General features: G+C 44.2%; 3 protein-coding genes across 4 annotated transcripts in view; 2 read left to right on the top strand and 1 right to left on the bottom strand.

The window, feature by feature from the left end:
• The first annotated feature begins 9688 nt into the window (after window positions 1–9688).
• IPP (intracisternal A particle-promoted polypeptide) lies at window positions 9689–17322 on the top strand. The gene is made up of 8 exons (XM_074876159.1): window positions 9689–10424; window positions 10538–10969; window positions 11287–11442; window positions 12180–12347; window positions 13149–13286; window positions 13591–13713; window positions 14387–14607; window positions 15503–17322. Exons 1-8 carry the CDS (start codon window positions 10070–10072, stop codon window positions 15725–15727), a joined length of 1818 nt encoding a protein of 605 aa, XP_074732260.1. The 5' UTR covers window positions 9689–10069; the 3' UTR covers window positions 15728–17322.
• Window positions 17323–19166: 1844 nt separating this feature from the next.
• Window positions 19167–21731, bottom strand: TMEM69 (transmembrane protein 69). Its single transcript, XM_074876162.1, has 3 exons — window positions 21335–21731; window positions 20850–20912; window positions 19167–20213 (listed from the first exon to the last, which is right to left on the bottom strand). The coding sequence occupies exons 2-3, from the start codon at window positions 20892–20894 to the stop codon at window positions 19500–19502; spliced, it is 759 nt and encodes a 252-aa protein (XP_074732263.1). The 5' UTR covers window positions 20895–20912; window positions 21335–21731; the 3' UTR covers window positions 19167–19499.
• Window positions 21732–22222: 491 nt separating this feature from the next.
• Window positions 22223–26115, top strand: part of GPBP1L1 (GC-rich promoter binding protein 1 like 1) — a 34091-nt gene continuing 30198 nt past the window's right edge. Inside the window, exon 1 of one of the 2 annotated variants that reach the window (XM_074876160.1) lies at window positions 22223–22324. The gene's annotated coding sequence lies outside the window, so the exon portion shown is untranslated. The remainder of the gene's footprint in view (window positions 22325–26115) is intronic. The other variant, XM_074876161.1, reaches the window with a different exon arrangement.

Here is a 26115-nt window from a genome sequence, read left to right on the forward strand (position 1 = left end):
GACAAATGGAAGTGTCAGAGATGGCCCCAATCAGGTTTCTCCCATCAGTAGTTCTGGTTCCCAGCATCACTGTTAGGTCAAAGTAAAACCAAAATCTGCACCAATCCCAGATGGACTTGTCAGACAAGGATGAAAGAAATCCTGCTTTCAATTATGCATCCATACTCCCCCTGACTCCACTGCAGTGGAGTGGACAGGTCTGTGCCATTCTATACAGCCTTTCATAGTAGTATCACCAGGGAAGCCATGAGAAGGATTTAATTTCAGGGGTCAGGTTATCAAATTGTGAAAATCAGCATAATCCCAGTGCTTGCTATGGAGCTAGGCACCTTACAGCATTTAAGGATCTGGCCCACAGTTAAAACAATGACTTGGCACATCCTGTTAAATTAGGAGAATCTTAAAAATCCAGCACACTTTCTTCACTGGCCTGTTTATTTATTGGAATGGTTTCACACAGCTGCAACAGTAATGCTAAACCCATTAGGTCATGCTCTGCTTCCAACCAGCTTCTCAGTATATTTAACAATGGACTAATTCCTACCAGCACTGAATTGTTTTTAGAATGATACTTTGCTACATCTGTATTTCGTGCTAACTCAATTTGTCAGTTTTACTGTTTGAAAAGAAAAAACAAGAATTTGGTCTTCTGTAAAGCTCTGACAGTCCTTTTCCCCCCCATTTCACTAACTCTGTTCTTTCCTGTGCTTCTTTATTGCACCTGAATCAGAGCAGAAATTTTCCTGCTTTTTATTTTGCTGTGCTCAAAATTCAATAATTAATTCTCCCTTCTCCCTGCTATAACACCAACTTTTTCTGTATCACCATAGCCAAAGATTTCCTTCATGTTTTTTGTTAAGTAAAGCACAATTGTTTCTGCCTGTGTCTCTGCTCTTTTTCTTCCCATTCCACTTTATTCTCTTTGCTCTGGCTAAATTACTCTTGAAACCACTTTCAACAAACAATTCTTCCATGCTTAGTTTCAGGATGAGCCATGGACCGGTTATTGCATGCTCTTGAACAACATTGGATCCTACAGCAGCTAAGGGACCAAGACCAATTAGCTCCTATTCATAACTTTCCCACTGACTCATGATGTACCCTAAGCAAACCATTTAACTCTTTTGTGACCCAAATAATTTTGCAGAGCTACCACATTTCCTCTAGGTCATCTCTTTTCTAAGCCAAAAAGTCAAGAACTACTCAGTTGTCCCTAGCGTAGAAATTGTCCCATATCTCTTGGTCATTCTTTCATTGATCCAGGTAAGTTTTATTCAAATACAAGTTATCATCCAGAAAGACTTTCAGTCTTGATTTAAAACTTCAAATAATGGAGAATTGGCCAATGCACCTGATCATTTGTTTCCTCAGTGTTAAAGATTATCCCTGATTTAACGTTTGTTGTTTCAGCTTTCAGCCACTGGTTGTTGCTAAAGCGTGTTGTATTAGAGTTCTTCAGTATTCAGCATTGCTTTTCTGCTCAGCAGCATATACAGTGGATCAAATTGCTTCTTAGCAATTAGCTCTATCTTAGCTCTATTTAGTTTACATATGCCATTGTAAGGCATTCCCTCTCTCCTTAAATCATACTTATGGTTCGTGCTGTACCTTCTCCAGTCATGACTATCCTCCCTAAATTGTACAAATCAAAGCCGTGCACCATGGCAGCATTTCCCTGCCTCTCTACACACTTCCCCCTGATTGCACTGCCTGTGTCTACGAAGGCGTCATTCTGATTATTTGCATGCCTCCAGTGTCCATGTATGTGTTCCTCATATTTTCTTGGTGTTAACTCTTTTCCACTATACAGCTCCCTGGTCCCAGAGTTGTGAACTGTGATCTTAGTTCTTAGGCTTATTGCTTTGAACTTGGTTGTATTACAAAACCTTCGTGTGAATATACCAACCTTCCTAAGCCACTGTTTGCTCTGTCTAGCTGCTCTATATTCACAGTAATTTAGATTTTAAACAATCTCTGTGTCATTCAGAAATGCTATCAGTGGTGATTTTACATTTATAGAAAGGCTAGGATAGCTCAGATAAAGCAAAATTTGAAACAACGCAAATCACTAAAAATCAGACTACAGCAATACACTGCTGTAGGTGAACCAGGGAAAAGAAAGATCCAAGTTACTGATGATTGCAGACTTCCCCAGCTAATGCTGACCTGATTTGGTAAGTGCCTGCTATGCACCACAGCTCAAAAGCACATGCCCTGCTTCTGGACCCACACTGGCCCAGGCAACTGAAATGTCTCTGTATTTGGTGACACTAGACTAAGAGCTTTATCAAAATGTCACAATGATAGATCAAATGCTTTGTGAAATATGTTGTGAAATATGTTCCTACACTAATCTGTAGGAAACAGACTTACAATCTTTATCAAGAAATTAAATTGGGTTTATCACCAAGACAATGTTGATAAAAATTATTGCCAATTATTGACTTATTTACAGCCTGGCCAAGTTTCGGCTTTTGTACTGTGCTACTTGGGACTGGTGTCACGTTAACCATAACACAGCTAGCTGGGTCATCCTGCTTGCTCTGTTTATTTATTTTTTTTCCTTAAACATTGGCACAATACTATGAGTCTTCTGAAATTTCACTGAAATGCCAGGAGATATTACAAATGAGATCTCTCTTGACAGTTCTGCTAGAGCTCTTCAGTATAGGCTATCCGAGCCTGCTGCTTTAAAATTATTGTTACTTACGATGATGAACTTCATCTTTAATTACTTGCAGAGTGAGAAGGATTTCATCATCCTTCTGTAATGCACATATTTCAATACTAAGCATTATAAACAAAACTGGCCCACTGTATGTTGTACCATTGCAAGGCTTTCTTCATGAGGTTACTCAGTTGTTTTCACCTTTAATTTCCACAATTTCCTGCAGTACCTTTAGAGTTCTCACTCTATTTTTATGGTTCATAATTCTCCATGGATATTGACTGCAATATAGCTTCCTTTTTAAAAAATAATAAGCATCAGTAATTATGATATTTTCAACTTCTGTTGCATTTTTCATGTGCAGGTTTCACTCAGAAGCATTTTATAAATATTCATTAATCTTCAAAATACACCTGAGGGGAAAATAAGTAGTGAGAAGCAAACTGAGTCAGTGGGAAAGAGTCAGTAAGAGACTTATCTGATCATTGCAAGTATTGCAGAACTAGGACTAGCATGGACAAGTTCTGCTTCGGAGCCTTATTTCACACTGCAAATGGAGTTGCACTTTGTAAGGTGATCCTTGGACAGAAGTTATTATGCAAAAATTATAAAAGAGATTTTATGAAATAAAATATTGCAAATGCTGAGCATCCAAAAAATAGAACAAGTTATTAAACAATGCATTTCCATGTACGTTGAAGTATAACAAAATTATAAAAATAATGTTAGATTATTTAAGACAGATGATCTCAAAACAGGCTTATTTCCCTTGCTGAGAGACAACCAGCCTGCAGAAAAAGGGAAAGCTGTAAATGTGACACAGGTTTTTAAGGGTTTTGATAACATTTGATGTAATATCCTGATAGGCAAGCTGAGAAAACCAAAGTGCAAACAAAATCATCATAATACTTGTGCACAACTGGTTTAAAAATACATCAAAATATTACTATGGGTATGTTGTCATTAAACTCAGACAGGTCTTCTGTTAGGAATCCCAAAGGGTCTGTTCTGATTCTAGTCAACACTTTTGCTTACTCAGACAATGAAGTAGAGATTCTGCAAGCTCTTTGAAGGACAAGATTAGAATAAAAATGATCTTTCTAACCAGAGAACTAGTCCAAGCCTCCAAAGGTGAACTTGCGAAAAGGGAGATGAAAAATGCTTGCACTGAAGAAAGGTAAATCAAGGAAAAAATTCATCCAGGGAAATACGTGGCAAGAGAACAGCAGAGCAGCCACAGAACTAGGATGCGTAGTAGCAGCCTATGCCATTTACAGTTGAAATGCTGCACTGTGGAAAATTTAATCTTCTAAGGCTTCAGTGTATGCGGAGCCCTGGAAGTCCTGACTCACAAAGCAAACAGATGCAGGACCTGCAGACATCCTACTAACAGTTACTCAGAGTTTGTGACGTATCTCACATTCCAGAGAGACGCTGCATCTGGAATGACCCCACTGCACACACAGGCTGTGGAATGTGGTGGGTATCAGGCAGAGGTTAACTCTATCCATCTTCTCAATGAAATCGGCTCATAAGCTCTGTCAGTGCAAGTGCAATACCTTCTAGGACAGTAAACATGCTCCTGATATATATCTAATGACTATATTAAAACAGGGGATAGAATTAGCTGAATTTATGCACATTTTCAGGTTATTTTCCTTTTTTTCTGTTCAAAAGGTTTGCATAACTTGGAGTTATTTTTAAAAATGCCACTTGCTCTAGACAGCTCATGGGTCTGTTGTGTGTTTGCTCTACTTTATTATCCAAGGGAACATGGTGATTTAGACAAGAAGAGTTAAGTAAAGAGTCCAAAAAGCATTAGGATTTGGATTACAATTTGAAACATTGCCAAACTTTACTAATGGCAAGACTAAAGTCTCATGTGCCTGAAGACTGATAATTCTCAAGCACAACTCATTTTTCTTTTTGACAAATGAAGACCTGCACCTTCGATAAAGCCACCTTAGTGAGCAGGTCTAATTCAGTGTGAAGCTGCAGGACAACTCTAGACAACAGCGGAAAAAGAGCCAAGCTATGAAATCAGCCATCTACTTCAGATAAGTGAGACACAGGGTCAGACCCAACAGTCTGGCAGCTTTCAACAGCTCCAAGAAAAAGTTGCAGCGATCCCCTACTACTGAGATTTAACTTCTCAGAGAAATAAGGGGGGAAACTCTCTTTGCTGCACAGTTTTGCTTCCCTTTAGCTACCAAAAGCCTATCTCTCCTGCCTCTGTTTTGATCACCAACTGCTATCTGAGTCTTAGTATTCTTTTGGCCTCCTTCCTTGGAAATGCAGTGAGCTCTCTGTGGAGTTTGCCTTGGTTCCCCTCTCAGACAGCTGTGATTAATTCAGTGTTCAAGCTCTTGAGTTAATTCTCTCATTAGATCACTTTCCTTCTTCATGGAATGATTATTCCCACAGGAGAAATGAGAAAGACTAAAACAATATTGTGCTAGTATCTGACACACTGCATCCAGGATGTTTACTTTAAATCAAATTGCCTGGAATTGCTCCAGATCTATGGCTTAAACACAAGAATCTTCTAACTGGTAGGAAACTGTAGCCACGCATATTGCACAACATTCCCAGTTTCACTGGAATTCCTCCAAACTTCCTGCTAGGTAAGTGTACCCAGAACATGAACCTCTCCACACAAGTAGGTCAGATGACACAATCCTTTCATTGCTAGGGCATACTTTAAGACTGAAAAAGTTTTTTTCCTTTTTTTATTACTTCTTATCATACGTCAATCACCTTTTGACCCAACACTGTTGTGAAGGTGAAGCCTGGAGCAGACAGCAGCAAAATATTGCCAGTGCTCCTGAAATCACAAGGCATTTTTTGTGCATTACTCACTGGGAATGCCACATTCTCTCTAGAGGCTTTCGCAGCTCAGACATGCTCCCCACTTTTGCTGCCTGCCAAAAGGCTCCCCGGGCTATGGCTGGTTGCTGGAGGGCATCACCCCACTCAGCTGGACTCTAGCACAGCCTGCTTCTCAGTACCTTTGGTGCAATGTGGATACTTGGGAGAGTTTCTCAATATCCCGTTCAAGAATGCTAAACCTGTCTGAACTGACAACTGTGGTATCAGGTGGTTACCTTAATGTCACCTTTACCTGAAGCCATATTACAGTGAAAGTAATAAAAATACTTAATTACAAATTCAAAAGGAGAGGAGAGGAGAGGAGAGGAGAGGAGAGGAGAGGAGAGGAGAGGAGAGGAGAGGAGAGGAGAGGAGAGGAGAGGAGAGGAGAGGAGAGGAGAGGAGAGGAGAGGAGAGGAGAGGAGAGGAGAGGAGAGGAGAGGAGAGGAGAGGAGAGGAGAGGAGAGGAGAGGAGAGGAGAGGAGAGGAGAGGAGAGGAGAGGAGAGGAGAGGAGAGGAGAGGAGAGGAGAGGAGAGGAGAGGAGAGGAGAGGAGAGGAGAGGAGAGGAGAGGAGAGGAGAGGAGAGGAGAGGAGAGGAGAGGAGAGGAGAGGAGAGGAGAGGAGAGGAGAGGAGAGGAGAGGAGAGGAGAGGAGAGGAGAGGAGAGGAGAGGAGAGGAGAGGAGAGAGGATCATTCAGCATGGCACTTTAAAGTTTTCACACAAGCCCTATGTTCTGGAGCTGCCTGTGCAGAAAGACTAGCTTTGGGAATCCCTCTTGCTCTCCATCTTCGGGTCAATTCCAGTTCAGACCTCTACCCTACACACACGCAGACACACACACGTAATCATCAAGATTCATTAACCCTCACAGGAATGAAGGTAATAGCTCTGGGGCCTGGCCCAAACCTACCAAGAGAGAGTGTTCTCATGCCTGGCTTTTAAGTCTGGGAAATGTGTTATCTCACTGTGAAGCACAATGCCTTTACCCACTGAGGTGGGAAACATTCAGGCCCTGAAGGGAAGCTTCTTCATCCACTAAAGCTTCTGTATCACACAAAAACGTAAGCTGACAACAGGTTTATGTAGGTATCTAATTAGAATCTAGTGTCTGTAGCTTAACAGAGGCTTTTGACTGAGTAGACAACATGATAACCAGTCCCACTGGGGTGATAATGGGTTAATCACCATTGTCTTTGAGAAATACCTTGAAAGTACCCAGGGAGCCTCTTCTCTCCTCTGTCTTGCATGAGTGTGAACTCCAGCAGCCTCTTTCATCTTACCCCTACTAGGGGCTCCAAATTCATCATGCAGCACATAACACCACCCCTTCATTAAACTGTGCATCAACAGAGACTGCTGGTCCGCGTCATTGCCTTGGGCATGCAATGGCATCTGGAGGAAATGGGACACCTGGACAAACCTAGGCCTTGACAGAGAGAGGGCGTCTTGAAAGCGTAAGAGATGCAGCTTAGTGCACTACAGATATTTCTAGTCTTCATAAACTCTTGTTTGGCTCTGCACCTCTGCAATTTTGGCTTCCCTGCAGGAAGTTTGAGTTCAAGTCCTTATGAAACTTAGGGAAGTAGAGCAAAAATGGTTGTATCCTCTGAAGGTTTTGTGACCTGGACACAAAAACACAAAGTAAACTCCTTTCTATTTTGGTGAGGCTGTCCAACACCTCTCCTCTGGTAGGTCAAGTGCATTAAAATACAATAACTACAGTGAGTAATTAGTAATTAAAACAGCAACTGACTGTATCACTGAAAGATTATAGCAGATGCCTTAGCACAGAAGACAAAGTGCAGAGATGCACGGCAGTTTGGAACGGGAAGTGAAGACTTCATACCCATTGAAACCGAGAGAGAAATTTGACCTGGCACATTCTGGTTAACTTTTGTGGAAAGTGCATCCTTATCACAAAACATCCCACAGGGTTTGTCATACCTACAAATAGTCAAGGCCCAAGTTTCATGTCTCCACTGCAAGAGAGAATTTTAGCAGCCAAGCATGGTAAGAATATTGCTTGAATACCAAGTCAAAATGATTCCTAAAGTTATAGGTATAAAGGGCAGGCTTCAGACTAGAGACAGACAAGCAAAACCGCACTTTCAAATCAATTCTTTTCTTTTTAGTTCTTTGAGACTAAAATCCCTCCATCTTTACAGAGGTCAGGGGAAAAAAAACCAAAAACTTAGCTCTAACAAAGATCTTCCAGTAACAGAGGAGAAATACAACATGCACACATGCAACACCTTTTAGTCACCCATTTTTGTTGCATGTTCAAATGTATCATCCTGTAGTAACAGCACCATCTGCAGCATTTGAGAGAGGGAGCACAGACACCAGCTTAGCTCAGCAGAACATCTTCCAGCATCTGGAAAGGTTTTCCTGAGAAGACTTCATCCAGGGAAATCTGAGCAGCCATGGGCCTCTGGTATAACACAGGGAGGACTGAAGTTCTTCATGGCACTCTGGCACAGCACGAGGGTTTTTCAAGAGAAAGCCTGAATAACTTGTTTGTGAGATTCTTCTCATTGAGGGGTTTTTGCACTGACTGCAGCACTCTGTGCAGGCGTGAGCAGCGGGACACGTTGACGAGCACACAGCATGCCTTTCTTGTCACCTATCCTATATGTCAGTCAGCATTCAGGTAGCTTATTGACAAATATCATGTTAGGAGCCTATTAAATTAAAATTGAAGAAATTTTTAATTCCTTCATTGGAATGACTGTCACTCTTGGTGTTAACTAATCAAAAGGCTCCTCATTACACAGTGCAATTTTTTCGCTGTCAAATGTACTTTCAGGCTTATTCTTGAAAATCTACAGCTTGTCTGGGGGGAAGCAAAATAGCATATGGGAGCATTAGCTCCATCTTGTAGAGCTTCTATGTGGTTACAGAAGAAACATGCTGAAGCAGTGCCCTCTTCTGGAGGCAGAACCATTCAACCACATTAATACAGTACAGGACAGGCCTTCAGGGCAAAATTAGCAGTCTCAGCAACGCTATTTTGTGTCTGTAAATTTGGCGCTGTGGTGTGAAATCCTAGTACTGGCCAAGTGTCTAACAGCTGACATCAGCCAGCGACTGAGCCACTGGCATTTAGGAGAATTCTAAGCCTTTTACTCACAGGCCACTTCCAATGAATAAAATGTCAGCACGAGAGGGGTCTGGTTTCTTTTACTGATTCATCAATGAAAGAAAAATCTCAACGCATTTATTAGCCTAGCTTAAAATTTATACTGAGTTATATCAGCATGCATTCAATTGTGTGTGCTTGCAGAAACTTTATTTTTCTATCTAGATCTATATTTTCTATGGGTATTTTTTTAAGACCAGCTTGAAAGGTAGTTTTACCACTCTACTGTCAAGAATGTAATGCTGATGAATGGAGAAACCAACAGTCCCCAGAGAGTATCACGATTCTGATTCCTTCCAGAAGCATATTTAAAAGTTATTACAATGAAATGCAGAATCATGAGAAAAGCCTGAGGGGCCATGACCATTGTAACTGTAAGCAGACATGTTTTTCTTTCTCAGTCTCACAGTAAATAGATATGGAAGTATTCCAAGAGGCTCCCGGATTGCTTTTTGCTTTGGCTGCATGTCATGTTGCTGGAATAGTTGTGGAAAACTCAGGAGGGATGCTTTTCTCTCAGAATCATTGCCAGCTCTGTCAGACCCAGTGACCGTGTGCATGTAACTCAGTATATGATGTCCATCCCTCGGTCAGTGCTCAGGCATGCAGTGACTCAGTGAATTATACAGACTAAGGCAGAAGCATGCTGTGCCTCAGGATCAGTGCTGACCCCAGTGGCCCACATGGTACTGCTACAGGGCACTGTGATGAAACATCCGTGCTGGAATGAAGAGGAAGGCCCAAACATGGCATGACACTAGAGAAAGGGGGCGCGAGGGCTGACTCTGCCTCCGGTCAGTGCCAGCTCTAATGCCACAGTTCTGAGCTAACGACAGGCAGCTCCCCCCATCTCCCATCTCCCATCTCCCATCTCTGGGGTTCCGCCAGGCAGATGGTAGCTGTGGTTTCTCCCCAACACTGACATGTTTCTCTCTCACAAGCACAGATTAGAGCGGCTAGAAACCCAGTTTGCAAAAGCATGCCTGAGGGGAATATGACTGAGGGACAGAGACTGTGAAGGCAGTGAGTAAGGTGACGGCTCATCTGCCGTTCACCAGTTACCCTGGCACCAGGCACAGTGAGCAAAACTACCAGAGGACCAGCTTTAACCACAAACAAGCAATCTCCTCACAGTGCGGTGGCCAGAGGTGCCTGTGGGGCAAGCACACAGACAAAGGATCAGACAGACATACCGCAACCAGGGCAGATCCACCTCCCACGCCCGCCGAGGGAGAAGGGTGCTCAGCACCCAGGAGACTTCGGCGGGCCCGTTCACACAACCCGCCGTCGCCAGACACCGCCCCTCAGCGGGGCCACCGCACCTTCCCGCCAACGGCCCCCCCCGCTCTCCGCGCATGCGCCGTGGACGGGCAGAGCCGGGCGCCGGAGCGCATGCGCCAGCGCTGTCCCTCAGGGCGGCGGGGGCGGGGAGGTGCCACCAGCTCGGGGAGCGCGATGGCGAGCGCCGCGGCGGGCAAAGGCGGCGGCGGCAGCTCCTTCTCCGACCGGCATGCCCGCCTCCTCCTGGCCCAGATCAACCGCCTGCGGGCCGGGCAGAGCTTCTGCGACGTGCGGCTGGAGGTGGGCCCGGAGGCGTTCGCCGTGCACCGCCTGGTGCTGGCGGCCAGCAGCCCCTACTTCGCGGCGCTCTTCGCGGGCGGCATGAAGGAGTCCGGGCGGGATGTGGTGCGGATCACGGGCGTCGAGGCGGGCACCTTTCACACGCTCCTCGACTTCATCTACACAGGTAACGGCCGGCGGGGTGGCGGCGGGGACGGTGGCCGGGCGGGCCGGCTGGGGCGGCGGTTGCCCGACGGCCGCAGCCTCGAGCGGAGCCCGCTGTCGTGTGCGTGCCCGCAGGGGTGGTGAGCATCGGGGAGCACAACGTTCAGGAGCTGATCGTCGCCGCCGACATGCTGCAGCTCACCGAGGTGGTGGAGCTCTGCTGCGAGTTCCTGAAGGGGCAAATCGACCCGCTGAACTGCGTCGGCCTCTTCCAGTTCTCCGAGCAGATCGCCTGTCACGACCTGATGGAGTTCACCGAGAGCTACATCCACGCGCACTTCCCGGAGGTGCAGAGCGGGGAGGAGTTCCTGGCCCTGACGAAAGAGCAGCTGATCAAGATACTGCGAAGCGAGGACCTCAGCATCGAGGACGAGTACCAGGTTTTCATAGCAGCAATGCAATGGATTTTGAAGGATGTGGGAAAAAGAAAGAAACACGTCGTAGAAGTGCTGGAGCCTGTTCGATTCCCTCTGCTACCGGCACAAAGGCTGCTAAAATACATAGAAAGTAAGTGAAAGAAGGAAGAAACAATACCAGATGTTTGGACTTGAGCAAACAATGTGTCATTCTGAGTTACTGGATTTTGATGGACTTTTTTGAGTTAATAGCATGATGATTGAAAAGATTTTACTCTATCCAAACAAATTCTACTTTTTAATGAATGAGCACAGCTTACTTTAAAACCTGCTTTCAAAAAAGTCTTATAGAAGTAGGCAATCTTGATTTGTCTGCTGTTTTAGGAGAAGCTAGTAACTTTTCTACAACAGTTACTTCTTGTCTGTAATATTTCACTATGCCTTTTTTCATCTGCTTTTTCCCTCTAGGTATTCCAGATTTCAGCCTTCGGGTGGCCCTGCAAACTCTGTTGAAAGAATATTGTGAAGTCTGTAAATCTCCCAAAGAGAACAAGGTCAGCAGTTTTCTGCAAGCTTCTAAAGGTCGTCCCCGGAGGAAAGCCAGGAAGTACCTTTATGCAGTAGGTTAGAATGTGGCTGTTTGAACCTTGTAAAACAAATTATGGAGTAGTATCTCATATTACAGTGTTGAAGGAGATACTGGATTTTTTTTTTAATCAAAAGATATAAAAATAGCAAAATATTTCATCTGGCTAAGTTACTATTTTAGCTGCTTTCTGCTTAGAATTGCACAGAGGGGCAGCATTCACATTGCATGTCACTATGACATGGCATTCAAAGCCTAGATTTGCCTTCTAGAAATTATTTGCCTTGGGTGGAAATCTGCAGATCAGCAGAGGATTTGCCCGTGGTTCACTGCTGGAATAGTGTATGCAGATTCGGTGCACTCCTTGTTCTTCTGAAGGTTGAAGTTTTTTCTGTCTGGAATATTCTAGTTTGTGTGATGGGTTACTTGAAATTGCAAGTTTTCAGCAAAGTTGCAGCTTTGTATGGGAAGGGAATGCTCTTGTTTCACTCTGGAAAGTAACACAGACTTAAGATAGCAAAGGTTGTTGGCTGGTCTTTAGTAAGAACACAAATGGTAATATTTGTAGTGTTGTGAGCTCAGGCACAAGTTACGTGACCCTCAAGGTGACCATTATTCCTTGTGTGCTGGAGAAACAATGCTACTTAGAAAAGTCTAATTCCTACTAAAAGTGGCTAGTGGCTGTTACTGTAATTTTTTTGATGGTTTAGATATAGGAGCGTGGGGATGAGCAGGAAGCTCTTACTCAGCCATGATCTTTCCGCTTACTTTCTAGGTGGGTACACCCGACTGCAAGGAGGACGCTGGAGTGACAGTAGAGCCCTCAGCTGTGTGGAGCGATTTGACACCTTCAGCCACTACTGGACCACAGTGTCCTCTCTCCACCAGGCCCGGAGTGGGCTAGGTGTGGCTGTGGTGGGAGGAATGGTCTATGCCATCGGAGGTAACAGCTGAAACGTGTTTTCTTTGTTACACAGATACTAGAGAACGCATGGATGGAGGTCTTTAAAATTATTCTTCCTTTAAGTGGTTCTGAGGAACCCAACAGTAGATAATACAACTTTTAGACACAGTACCAATTGATGGTTCTCTACCATCACTGCTCTGTGAATGCCTGTTTGGGCTCCTGTGTTGGCCATTTTTTACTAAGCTGCTCTCTCCTCATGGTACAGCAACTGACAGGTAAGCATATGGACGTGTGCAGATATACTAAGAGATGTTGGATATTCTGTGGACTTTGTGTACCACCACTAATAGCATTTCTTTTCTCCCTTGTAGGCTAGCAGAAGCCCATAGCATAAAAGGCCGCTGTACAGGACAGACCACTTGTGGTCTGCCTACCTGGAAAGGCTTGTTATGTATGTTTGCGCGAGGATGTGATGAGTAGCTCTACTAGCCCATCATTAAAGGATACATATATATACTGGTTTTGTCACCACAGAACACATTCTTTGGTCTCAAAAACCCTGTCAGTTGTGCTATGGAGTAGAAAGTGTGTAGCACCCCTCTGATGTTTTCAGTAATGTTTCAGGGAACTGTTGATGAAAACTGTTACGGGTGATGATTCAGTTCTAGGTATAAAAAAGCTTTTTCTACATTGGCCATTTGGCTAGCTGAAAGGAAGGTCTTGTATTCCAATGTTGTCTGTCCTGGAAGGAGTTGAAGAATGCTTCTGTATCTGCAGTGAAAAACATTGTTTCCCCTCTCTCTTTCCCCTCTCTCTGTTCTTGCTCTTACTATGCAGGTGAGGACAACTCAATGATTTTTGACTGCACTGAATGTTATGATCCTGTTACTAAGCAGTGGACCACTGTGGCTTCCATGAACCATCCCCGTTGTGGACTGGGAGTGTGCACATGCTATGGTGCTATCTATGCTTTGGGTAAGTTTGGGTGAAGCTAATTTTAAAGGTGTTAATTCTTGCAAATTGATTTGATCTTAAATATTACATCTTGGTGTTGCAAATTTTCAAACTTAAGTTTGGAAAAACAGATGTTTACACGAGCATTAGTATACTAAATCTTTGTGAATTAGTTATTGTTCAGTTACAACTTATTTCCATTGTAGATTGCATGCTGGTTTCAGAATTAGCCTGTCCTGGAACAGTGCACCGTATGCCTAAAAATGCACCTAACACACAAGCTTCATGCCATTGAATTCTTTCCTGTGTTTGCTGTTATTTGCAGGAGGTTGGGTTGGAGCAGAGATTGGCAACACAATTGAGAGATTTGATCCTGAAGAAAATAGTTGGGATGTGGTGGGAAGCATGGCTGTGCCCCGTTACTACTTCGGGTGTTGTGAAATGCAAGGTGACTATTGTTAAGTTTGTATCCATAAACAGTTCCAAGAGCTGTTGGATTTTGAGGCTTTATGTTTCAGTCATGAAACATAAATATACATGTCTTGTACTGTGCTGTCAGTTGCACAAGCTTGTGCCTCACTTATATGTCCTTCTAGTACCATACTTCTAATTCTACAGAACTTAAAGACTGTAAAGTTCTCTGTGTCTTCTGCCTTTTATCTCATGAAAACATTTTTATGTGGCTGCCACTGTGGTTATCCAGCTAGTCTTTAACAGTTGATTGTTCTTTCTGATACTGCTTTTATTTACCTCCCATATTTGTGTTTGTGTGTGTCTTTGTGACAGTTTATAGAGTTACCACAGGTTATTTTAAGATATGTCTAAAGACTTGATCTATAAATGTGCTTATTAAGCATTTGACCCAGGCCTGGTCAGCAGTTGCAGCCTTCTGAATTCTCTCCCCTACACTTGATTAATTAGTGCTTTCATCAGAGCTTCTAGTGCTTGAACCTCAAGTTACTCATTTGAGAGCTTTATGTATGCTACTACTGGACAAATGGGGGACTTTTGTCTGGCATTCTTAAACCATCTCAATGTCAGGCTGAAACTTGTAACAAACGTTTCCTCTCTTTCAAACCTTTCTATTATGAAACCTAATAGAGGAAAAACTGTTTCTACAGGTTTGATTTATGTTATTGGTGGTATCAGCAATGAAGGAATAGAGCTACGTTCTGTTGAAGTCTACGACCCAATATCTAAACGTTGGTCTGAGCTTGCTCCAATGAGCACCCAAAGAGCCTATCTTGGTGTAGCTGCTCTCAACGATTGTATCTATGCCGTGGGAGGCTGGAATGAATCTCAGGATGCACTTGCTACTGTAGAAAAATACTCCTTTGAAGAGGTATGGTAGAGCCCCTTTCTTTCATAAGTGTAGATTGCATCAACTTTGTGTAAGATGCCTGCTTCCTTTCTTTAAAAAGAAAACGGTTGGAAATTCTATTTCTTTTCACTACTGGCTGGTAATCTGATTGAAACAAAACTTCAGTGACCTCGGGGTCTGTCTGTCCTAACCACCCTGTAGAATCTTGCTATCTGACTCAGTGGAATGTTTATGAAGATTACATGCATGCTTTTGGGAAACTGAAAGCTAACCAATACTGATGATCCATAGATATTCTGTAGTTTGGTAAATACTTATTAGGGTTAGGATGGGGGGATAGATGCCCCCTCTGCAATAGAATGGTCAATAATCTGACGAGAGAGGAAAAAAATCCCTGAAAAAGTAAGAGTTGCCCTTTGTTGCAAAAGTTGAGGATCTTTCTTCTGCATCAGAATGTAGTGGTGTTTCAGCATGACTAAAAAAATCACTTTGAACACTTAAGCTTTTGAATATGATAAGAAATTATTCCTGACTATTATTGCTCATGTTTCTGTGATGCTCTTTGGAGAGAGATGAGAGAGCTCATCTTAGCTAGGGTTAAAAGTGGAGCATAATCCAGTGTACCATTCTCTATTTTGGAGACGGACTGCGTCTTGCAGTGACTGAAGAAAGGGAGGGCGGTTGTGTACAGACAGTACGTGATCTGCTTTTTAGCCACTAGCATGATTTTGACCGCTCATGAAGGTGTTGTCATTAGTCTTGATAATCCTCTTGATACTGTATACATACCATATTTCAGCCTGTGAAGTGTATGCATAGTGGTTTTTGTTTCAGTCTTCTAAGCTTTAAAAGTTACTTTTATCAGAATTGGGGCTTACCCTGAAACTATTTGTTGACTCTTTCACCTTTTCATTAGGAAAAGTGGGTTGAAGTTGCATCAATGAAGATACCAAGAGCTGGTGTCTGTGTTGTGGCTGCAAATGGATTTCTTTATGCCTCGGGAGGCCGAGCTCCCAGTCATGATTTTGCTGCTCCGGTAACCTCTGACTCTGTTGAAGTTTATAACCCTCATATGGACAGTTGGACTGAAATTGCCAACATGATCACCAGCCGCTGCGAAGGAGGTGTAGCTGTGCTGTAAAACACAAAGAAGAAAACTCATTCAAGGAATGAGTAAATCTGTCTCCTCAGATTTCTGGTTTCATTGGCCAGAAGCCTCTTCTAACACCGGAGCTTCAGTAGAGACAGTGGAGAATTAGATCAGAGGGCTTTTCCTGAGCAGAAGGAAATACTAAAACTCTTGCCCTTCAAACTGGCTCATCCAGTGTCTGTCTGAGGAAATACTCTGTTAAGAGTAGGAGTGCCCCTTATGACTGGATTAAGCTCACTGAAATAAATGGTGAATTTGCCCTGTAAAAATCTGAAGAAATCATTCCAGCACATTAGAGACATTAATCACGTTGTTAACTCTTTAAGGTGCACCAAAGCTAGCATCTTTAGCTGGCCTTACAATCTGGAAAGAGGGTACTACAGACAGCTAGGGGTCACCTGTAGATAAGAGCAGATGGGCTACTTGGTTAGCATTGAATGTCCTTTTCTGGCAGAAAACAAGGAAGAGAAGATAACAGATAGGAAAGACGTGGTACTTATGACTTTGATGCATTTGAGCCTCTTTGTTGCTGCTGGAAATGACAGGCATGCAGTATGAATTGGATATTCTTGGCCACTCCACTGACTTGGATGGTGAGTGGCTGAGAACTTCCTGTTCTGGAAGGTTATTCTCACAGTTCCAATAATGTCATTCCACTTCAGCACAGGCTTTTCTTCTCAGTGGTATCGGTGATGACAGTAGAGCTCCTTTTTGTGTAAGCTCTGATGAATTTTAAATGGAAATGCTATTTATTAGATTAGCTGTTCTGTTTAGGACTGCTCTTAGTATAAAAACATAGGGAAAGCCTTTTGCCCTTTTTTTATTTTTTTTTCCTTAGTTAAATGTGTTTTACCCTGTGTTACACATGCTGAGACTTGGCATTGGAATACATGCTATTCTGCAAGGTACACACATTCCTTCTTGCTACATCTTATCTCCTACCTCTTCCAAATTTGAGCAGACAGAGCATTTTGATAGAATTAGCTGCATTCAGCATTAAAATGATAATAGTGTATTTTGTCTTGAGGAGTTTGTATTTAGCTTGGATACACTTAGTAGAACAATACTACTAGGAGTTTGGAGTTATTTCTAGATTCATTTAATTAACGTACTTGAAGTTGCTTTTTGCACAATATGATTGCATTTTCTGCACAGCTGTGGATGATTTGGATGGAGTCTGAAATAAGGCTGTTTGAACTTTGATAGACAGTGTTATTCTAGAACACAAAACCACAACTGGAATGTCACAAAACAGGAAGCCTGCACTGTGTAGACAAAGGAGCATTCATGCTGTCTAGGTCAATATCCCCTGTGTAAAATTAATACATGAATAAAATCCTCCAAGGTGAGTGTAGCAGGTACCTTAGAATCTAGGTCTTACATTCTAACATAGGGTTGGGAGATTGCCAGGCAAAAACATGCTAGACAATGGAGCATTTGTTTCTCTGATCGTTCTATAATCTTGTGTATGCTTTTACTTCAAAAGGATTTCTTATGTGTGAACTAATGTTTATTCTGTCTTTTTTTCCTCAAGTTTAATCTTGTTTTAGACAGTTTTTCATAATAAAGTGCATTTTCAGAACTGACTGTGGAATGCTCTTGAATAGGGTGCTTTCCTGTCATAATGAGTTGTATCACTGCCACTTTCATATAATAGGTTTTGGGGGTTTTTTTACTGGAAATCCTATTTCCCAGTAGGATACTAGGAAAAGATGGTTTATAAATGTTGACTATTTGAAAGGTGCAAGTAACACACTTCTGTAGTAAAACACTGATGTATTTCTCTTCTCAGTATAAAATCACTCAGACTTTGTAGAAGTCTGGCTGCTTTGCCAGCTCTGTGCAGCCCTCTCTGGGATCAAATGATAGGTAATATTTCTTAGGCTCTCTTCTTTACATTTCAGGATCCCTTGTGAACCATTTGGGAAACATTATGTTAGCATGTTTTTATTAGTTTGGGAACTACCCATTCACTTCTGATCCCTACCTGCAAACTTTATTGTTTTGTGGAGCTTGAGGGAGTCTGCTGTTTTATGAAGTTACCTTATTCAGTTTTTATAGTTGATTCTATCACGTGTTTGAACAAAACTGTGAAGTCAGTTGATTATGGTCTCTGATACTCAGCACCTCTTTCCCTGAATCAAACCAAAGGCAGTATTCTTCTCTGGACCCATCTTAGACAAAATGTTTTTTAAGTAAGAAAGAACAGAAGAAATGTTTTCATTCACAAACTAAACTTTCTTTATATTCAGAGCACTGAACTATATTGCTGTTTCAGAGCTATGATGCTGTTAACGTGTGAAGGTTAACAGGTTACAGAAGTCTGAGGCTCATGTACATAGTTGCTGTTACAGGAATACCATGTAGGAAGATGGTTCTATCTTCAGGATAGACAGATTTCTTAAACGTCTGTTCATTGCAGAATGAACAAATAACAAATCTTCAGTGACAGTATGTGCTCCATTCTGTATAGAACAACGATGAAGAATAGTGCTGTAAGAGGAACTATCACAAATTGGCCCCAAGACTGTGTGGATGTCACTTTTCAGCTTTCTTCCTGCATCTTACACTGTACTTAAGTGTTAAGATAAAAAGCCCACAGTAAATATACCCGCATAGTTTCATCAGTTTCTTGAGGTAGCTGAGGCTAGAAAAGAAAGCCATGTGACTTCGGTTGTATCTTCTTCCTCTACATGGTGTGTTAGGAAGACTTAATTACAAAGAGCATATGCTTCTGCAGAGTTTTCAGTAACTGGCCCATCATGGAGGGTTTGCAGGCTCCAAGTCCATTTGTACCTGCCCTGGGTGCTCAAATAAAATGAATTTTGAGGAGGGAGAAGACACAAACTACTCTGAATCCCATTATCCGAGCTCTTAGTGCCAGCAATTGAGCCCTTGTGTCATATCATATATTCGTCCATGTGTCGTACCCTCAGCTGATAGTACTTTAGGAGTATGACAGATCTTTATGGCCATGTTGCATGCAGCTTCCTTGGCTTAGGCAGCCCTAAGTCCAAACAAAACCTAGGAACAGATGGCCCAGTTATCCTTTTTTATTTCAGTAAGCCTGAATAGGAAGCTAACCTTCTGTCTCTTGGGGCGCCTTGTCCAAGATACAAAGCTTGCCCTTCTAGCTTTCCCCACTCCATCACAACAGCTGAATGACATCTTAGGTGAGTGCTGACCTTGGCTTGCCATCACAAACAAACCTTGCCTATCCTTTCTTACCTGACTAGCACTTAATCACATAGCATTTTCAACAGGGAAATAATTCAGGTGAAATAAGACTTCTGTTCCACAACATAGGAATTGAACATATATGTACTTTTGCATAATTCTCTGCTGCTAAACACTAAACTAGAACTGCTTTCACCTTATTACTGTTTACAACTACACAGTTGTTCTTCCCACCACATAACATTATGACACATTATAGTTAAACCAGATACTTTTAATAATTCAGCATAGAGCAATTCATACCCATGTAATTTGAACTCCATTTTAAATTCATGACAGTAACATCTCATTTGAGTGATACTTTATTCTACAGATAAGGACAAACTCATGCCTGCCTTAGAAGTCAGTGCTATTCACAATCCTTCCCTCCTAAACTAGATGTTTGCTTCAGGAATAAGCATCTTGATCACTACCATCTTATGACTTCTAAGCACAAATAAGTGTTTGTTTCCCCTGGAACTCAATACAAATACCTTATTGGAAGATAAAGAGTGTTTTCCTATTCATTTTTTTATTCCATGTTCTGTCATTTATCTCTGCTGTCACTTGGTTGCATCTCTGCAATAGTCTTCAACATTGCAGTAGATAATAGTGATAATACCATTACCACTGTTCCCACTACCCTCAGTACTTTAAACCACCTAGGATAAGTAGGAAGAAGGGAAACATCATAATGCAGTGCTATCCCCAAAGCTATTACTAGCATTATTGTACTATCAGTGATATCTTTTAAAAGTAAGGCTTGCCACGCAAGCAGAGGAGAAACTGTACTGTTAGCCAAGTTCAGCCAGTCTGGCTTAGCTGGGCTGTTTTCTGGGAGAGCAAACCCCCACCTCATTCCTCCTATGAAAGAGACTGTTACGGCACCATACGTAACCTGAGCAAATGCCAGCTCTGGGTAGTAGGTCCCTTGGACGGCCATTAACAGTGGCACAGAAGCAAATGGAATTAGCCCTGCAAGGCTTAAGTAAAGGGCTGGCTTGGGAGACTCCTTCAGTGATTTCATACTTCGCTCCAAGATGCCTGGGCCTTTGGTCTCAGAATCTTTGGGGGTTTTCTTCTTGAAGAAGGGGAGAGAGGTGTGAAAAGCCTGGAGCTTGGTTGTATATACTGATGCTGGGTTGAGGCTTGGAGATCTTGAGAGAGGACACACACCTCTCTGCAGCCAGAGGCCAAGAGGTGACCAAGTTGTCTTATTCTTTCCATGCCGTAGTAGTCTGGGACCGGTTAACTTCTGGAGCTGCAAGTATAAAACTTGTTCTGAACACCTTACACTGTATGCTTATGGATCTACAGTTACCTAAACTACCTATGAAATATTCTACCAAGTAGTTTTCCAAGTCAGGTCACAACACAGCTGCCTTTTCCACTCAGTTTTCAGGTGATTTTAACTTAAATAAGTAAACCAAATGATACAGCTTTCAGAAGCTACCTGATGAAAAGCAACTAGGTTCTTCACAGTGAGTAAGAAAACCTTATTCACTACAAAAGGTTTGTATATCTACCCATCCTTCCACCCACACATGCATTCTTCAGGTGTTTTTAAGTTAAGATATATCAGTCCTTTTCAGAGTAGAATATAAAATGATTACAGAAGTAGGACAAGTTCACCCCAGAAACTAGCTACTATCCCCTCACTACTCTACCACAGAGAGGTGAAAAAAGACCTTTAGACATAAAATTTGATTTTATAAAAGAAATTTATTAGTTTTGGCTAAAAGCTCCTGTAGAGACTAGAATTCTCTCAGAAAAGCTGAGTGATGAACATGTGGCTACTCCAACTTGTAAGCCACCTTTTTTTTCATGCACCAGTCACACCTTTTGCTATTTTACTTTTAAAGAAAATTAGACAGCAAAAAAGGCTTCAGAAACTTACTTTGAAAGGTGTGTGGAAGCAGCACCGTTGTATGAGAGGAAACATACTTGCTTTATCAAGGCCCTAAAACAGAAAAATTCAGAAGGTCTGTAATAAATAGCTGAGTTTGTGTTATGCCCAAAGTTGTCACAGTCTAGACATGTTTATCAGATGCAAGACTCTTATAGATGTATATTTAAAGATAAATATTATATGTACTCAATCTTTATTTATGCACTACAGGATATTTTGTTTCAGGTAGTTCTATGCAGCTCTAAAGTTGTAATAACTGTTGCAAGAACAATTTCTAGTTAAAGAACTGAGCATCAGGGAACAGGTTTCCCGTTTATGGATCATCTCCTTTCCATGGGATAAACGGCGGCATGCAGGTTACAAATGACCAATTCCTCACATGTGGAAAACCCAACCCTTAATCATTAAAGAGTGGAAACTTCACCACATCCCAAGCTGCAGCTAAGCTACTTGCAGGGGGGGACAAACCTAACCGGGAAAGGCAAGCAGCTCGCCGGTGGACTTGACCCCCCCAGTTCACGGTCCTGCTGCTCCGGGGAGAGAGGGGCGGCTCCGCGCGCCCGAAGGCTCAGCCCGGAGGGAATGGGAGAGGAGAGGCTGTGTCCGGAGGAATGCGGGTCCCCCGGGGCTGAGGCGGTCACGGAGAGGCCCACCGGCTCTAGCCCGCGGCCTCCCCACCGGGCACGGCCCCCAGCCTCCTCGCTGAGGTGGCTTCCGGTGCCCCGGGAAGCGCTCCGGCGAGGCCCGGCGCTCAGCGGCGCCAGTCCGGGCGGGAACAGACGCGGCCCGTGTCGTTCCGCTGGGCCGGGGAAGCGCCCGGGTGTGTGTGGCAGCCACCGGAGCCGGCGGTCCCGGTCCCTGGCGTGCTTGAGACCGGGGACAGCAGAACCGAAAAGGCGCGCTCTCCTTCCCCTGCCACCGCGGCAGCCTCACTCACTCCGAGCCCGAGAGCAGTGGTTGGGCTGGCGGAAAGGCGACAGGAGCCTCCGCTGCCCCCGGGGCTGCTGGGGGGGGATGGCGGACGGAACACGCTCCTGCTCTCTAGATTCCGGGATCTCCGCTGCGGGCAAGTGCAGCTCAAGCGGGAAGGACTACATGTCCCAGCCTGCCCCGCGGCGCGGCGCCCGGCCAATCGTCGCGGCGGGAGCGCGCACGGCCTTCTGGGGCGCGTAGTCTCCGGGTGGCGCCCGACAGGCGGCGAGGGCGGTGCGTTCTACCGCTCTGATTGGTGGGGTGGGGAGTGCGCGCGCGCGCGCCCCCCTCCCACGTCCGGGGCGGGGGTGGGGAACGCCCCGCGTGGCCGCCGGGGAGGGGGCGTGTTCCTTCCGCCTCCTCGGCCCCGCCCCGCGCACTCGCAGGCCCCGCCCCCTCCGGCCCCCGGCCGGGCAGGGCCGGGCAGCCATTTTGGGCAGAGCTTTGTTATGGTTCTGGGGCCGCAGGAGGCAGCGAGAGGGGCCTGGCCGGTGAGTGCGGCTCCCACCCCTCTCCTCCCGGCGCCCCGCCGCGCCTCCCCGTCGTCCGCCACCCCGGGACCTGGCCCGCCACCCTCCCCCCCTCCTTCCGCCGACTCTGCGGCCTCGGAGCGGCCCGGGATCGGCCTCCCGCCAGGCCGGGACCCCGCTGGCGGCGGCGGTGGGGGGTGGTGCGGCCGCCGCGGGGGCTCCCTCCGCCCTCGGCCCTGCCGTGCGCCCACCTCCGTCCCTCGGCGGCGGCGGGCCCGCGGGGAGCCCGCTCCCGACGGCGGCAGCGAGGGGCTCCCTGCGGGGCAGGCCCGCCGGGCCGGGGAGGGTGGTTGGGGCCGAGGCTTCTCGTTTATTGTTTCCTGCTTAGCCGGAAAGTTCCTAGCGCTTGACACTGCCTGGGCGCTGCCGCCGCCGTTCTGGCTCTCGTCCGGAGTTTAGCCTTGTCCTGTCATCAAGCTGGCCGGTCGGGTGCGGGACGGGGCGGGGGGGGGGGGGGGGGGGAAAGGCGGGCGGGGAAAGGACGGGCCGGGACGCCGCGTTCCGCCGGGGCGGCGGGGTGAAGTCCCCGGGGGGCCGGGCCGGGCGCGGGGCTTCCTGCGCGGCGGCGGCCCCGAGGCGGGCGGAGCGCCCGCGGCAGGGGCGACTTCGCTGCCGCCTGTTTGGATTGCGAGCTGGAAACGAAACTGGGTGAGCCGTGCTGGCTCGGGCCGTTTCCCTTCGCCTCTGCGGGATTTACGGCCGCTCTTTCCGGCAGCCCCCGGCGGGAGGGGGCGGTCGGCGCCGAGCAGTGACACGTGTGCGGCGGGCAGCCGAGCCCGAGCTTCCCCAGCCCGCTGCCAGCCCCGCTCGGCCGAGCGGTGCGGGGGCCTCGGCGAACGGAGGCTGGGAAACTTGTCAGGTGCCACTCGTTATCTCTTCACAGGAAAACAGCGCCTGGCGTAAGCGTGAGATGGCTTTTTTTTTTTTTTTTTTTCCCTCCGTCGTGAAAGTTATTTCTATGTGTCCGGTGTGTTTTATGCCCTCTTGGCCTAAGGTCTTGCATAGTTTAACTTAAATGGCTGTAGTTGGACTCGATCAGAACAGCTGTGTTCACACCTAGCATTTCAAAGCTGCATTTAAGTCTTTGAATTGAATTCAGTTTAGTAATGAGCCGTTTTGGAACAATTTTAGAGCAGTTAGTGGGTGTCTGCACAAGTTACAAGTTTTTAAACAGCTTTAGAGGAACAGTCGCTATTTAAATCCTTGTAAGTAATGGTAGAATCGTTTAAGATCGTTGCTTAAAAATATTTTTATATTAACATGACCAGATAAGTCAGCCTGCCTTTCCCCGCCCGCGAGGTCTGAGTGACACAAGTGTTAGTAATGTTGATAATACTGTGAAGCGTTGCAAGTGACTGACTGAAGTATGGAAGCAACAAAGGAGGGTATGGAGAGGAGGGAGGAAACAGCTGAGATAATTGAAGGACCATTAAAGCTGAGTTTACTGTAGAGTTGATACTGCTTCTGTAAAAATGTTAGGTGGTTATCAGACAGGCTTATGCAAATGTTAACTTCATGAATGAACATGGCTGGTATTTCAGTGAAAGGTCCCCGTGCTCATCCATTTGGAGACCAGTATTTCAAACTTCCAGTCTCTGACTCAGGAAGGAAACAGGTGTAGAGCAGTAGTAGGAAGAAATAAAATCACCAGATTTAAGAGGAGCAGTTTTTCCTCTTGCATTCTTTCTGATTGTTTCTACTGTAAGAAGAACTTCTTGAAATTTTGTGTTTAGAACAGAAAAGCTTCAGGTGATACTTCCCTCTTTTTTTTCTTTCTTTTTTTTTTAACAGCTATTTGTAGGGAAGTGCAGCCTCTGCATTTTATATTCATCTGGTTTGTAGTCTTAATCCTATCTGACACAGAAGTTTCCATTGCAGATATCATAGTAGGACTTAAAGTGAAAATATGCAGTGAACAGATGGCATTTTAAAAAAACCAAGTCCTGTTACTTCTGCAGATGTCTCAGAAATAAGAGGAGTAGAATGCAGATGTGATATATAACAAATCAAGTGGAAGTGCACACTTTCTGAATTGTTAGGAAAAATAGTTTACTTTGAGAACATTTTGCAGGGTATGGTCACCTTGTCTCACAGATGTGACTGCTTTGTATGTGGTGTTACTGCCTTTTGAAATTCCTGTTTTAAATTAGGAAGTTAAGTCACTACTAATCTTCACTAGCATTTTCATGAAATAGAATATTTCAAGAGCTGTGGGATACTTACTTTGAATACAGTATACTGTGGTTGGATCTGAATTTCTTCAGGAGCGTGGGGTATCATATAATGTTCTTGGTTTTTTAGTGAACAAAAACTGTTGGCTTGAGTTAAAATTGCTTTTTTAATTTCAGTGTTACAAGATATTTGAAGTTAGTTGTGGAGCTGCCGAACTGACTTTGTTGTGAAGTGTACTTCAGGGTGTGCTTTGTTCATTTGTCTGTATGAACAGATTGGAAAAGAGCTGACTGTTCAGTAGAGCTAAAACATAAAGCACCTCTCTTCAGTAAAGTGCTGGCTGCTCTTGCATGGATACAGCTTTTTCTTACGGCTTTGTAAAAACACAACCATGGGATGACTGTTGCTATAACTTACACAGGGAAAGGTCATAGTTACTGAATTTTGCAGTTGGCAAGGTACAGTGTATACCAGGAAGTGTGGGATTTTTAAGTTTTATGTTAATTTATTTGTAGAGGCAGGAGTGGTTTAGATTTTGTTCTGCTAACGCAGCAATGTAAGTAGACGTTTTACTGTCACTTACGTGGTGACCAGGATACCAATGAAATCGTATGTGGCTTTTGTTTCAGTAAGAGTAATTGAAGTGCACGTTCTCTTTACTTGTCAGATTTGATGAAAAGCAGTGAAGTTGGCAGAAACGTGGTCCTGCTTAGAATACTTCATGAATGCCAGGATGTTGTTTAACTTGTGTTCTGTAAGTTAATATGTTCCTGTGAAAATGTGCCAAACTTTAATGAGTTACTGTATGGTCAGAAGATAAATTTACATTTTTGGGAGTGGATTTAGGTAGAGGATGATAGTGGCTAAGTATTCACCACCCCATATGTGCGTGTGCAAACACTGTGCAGACCTAAAAATTCTAGGTTAGACGAGGCCATTAGCATGACAGTAAGTGGGAAGGGAAGCATATTGGTTAAATTAATCATACATATTAGCGATCAGGCTGTATCACTCCAAACTGGAATTTCTTGATTAAAGTGTGCTTAACTATTTAAGTTCCTGCCTTCTCTAGCTGGCTTTCATAAGTGTCAGAAGAATTTTAACACATTATGTTTCTTAGACCTTTCTGTAATTAAACAACAAAAAGACTTTGCAAAGTGTTGGTGTATGCAGTTCCATAACATGACTAATCTGAAATAGTTGCGCTTCCAAGGTCTGGCTTAGCAAAAATATTTTGCAGTGTATGACCTTGTGCCTCAGGGACTGTTGTACACTGGATGGTTTACCAGGAGCTGCTGAAGTTCTAGGATTTCCTGTCATACTAGCAAAAATGCCAATGTCTTTTTTTTTTTTTTCTCTCCTTGAATCTTGTGATCACTTCCAGTTCAGTGTTTTCATAGTCTTATCCTCCACCCTGAAAGGAGCATCATAGCTTCATGGTGTGATGTTGGTGGCTCTTAATAAGCCAAAGGGGTGTGTGTATATAATGTTGTCTAAATGCATGTCCCTGGTTTTAGGAGTCCCCTTTTTCCAATATAGGAATAAATGAAGAATTTTAAATGAATTTTCCTTCTAGCTGT

The sequence above is a fragment of the Strix uralensis genome, chromosome 8 (genome assembly GCF_047716275.1).
Source record: "Strix uralensis isolate ZFMK-TIS-50842 chromosome 8, bStrUra1, whole genome shotgun sequence".
In the NCBI taxonomy this organism is placed as follows: domain Eukaryota; kingdom Metazoa; phylum Chordata; class Aves; order Strigiformes; family Strigidae; genus Strix; species Strix uralensis.

What these genes read in the sequence shown, in the direction of transcription:
- IPP (XM_074876159.1), top strand. Translation starts at nt 10,070, where the DNA reads ATGCGCCAGCGCTGTCCCTCAGGGCGGCGGGGGCGGGGAGGTGCCACC. An exon ending in GAAGTACCTTTATGCAGTAG is followed by an intron (nt 11,443 to 12,179) that starts GTTAGAATGTGG and finishes CTTACTTTCTAG; the next exon opens with GTGGGTACACCCGACTGCAA. An exon ending in CGGGTGTTGTGAAATGCAAG is followed by an intron (nt 13,714 to 14,386) that starts GTGACTATTGTT and finishes CTGTTTCTACAG; the next exon opens with GTTTGATTTATGTTATTGGT.
- TMEM69 (XM_074876162.1), bottom strand. Translation starts at nt 20,894, where the DNA reads ATGTTTCCTCTCATACAACGGTGCTGCTTCCACACACCTTTCAAA. An exon ending in GCTTCCACACACCTTTCAAA is followed by an intron (nt 20,214 to 20,849) that starts GTAAGTTTCTGA and finishes TTATACTTGCAG; the next exon opens with CTCCAGAAGTTAACCGGTCC.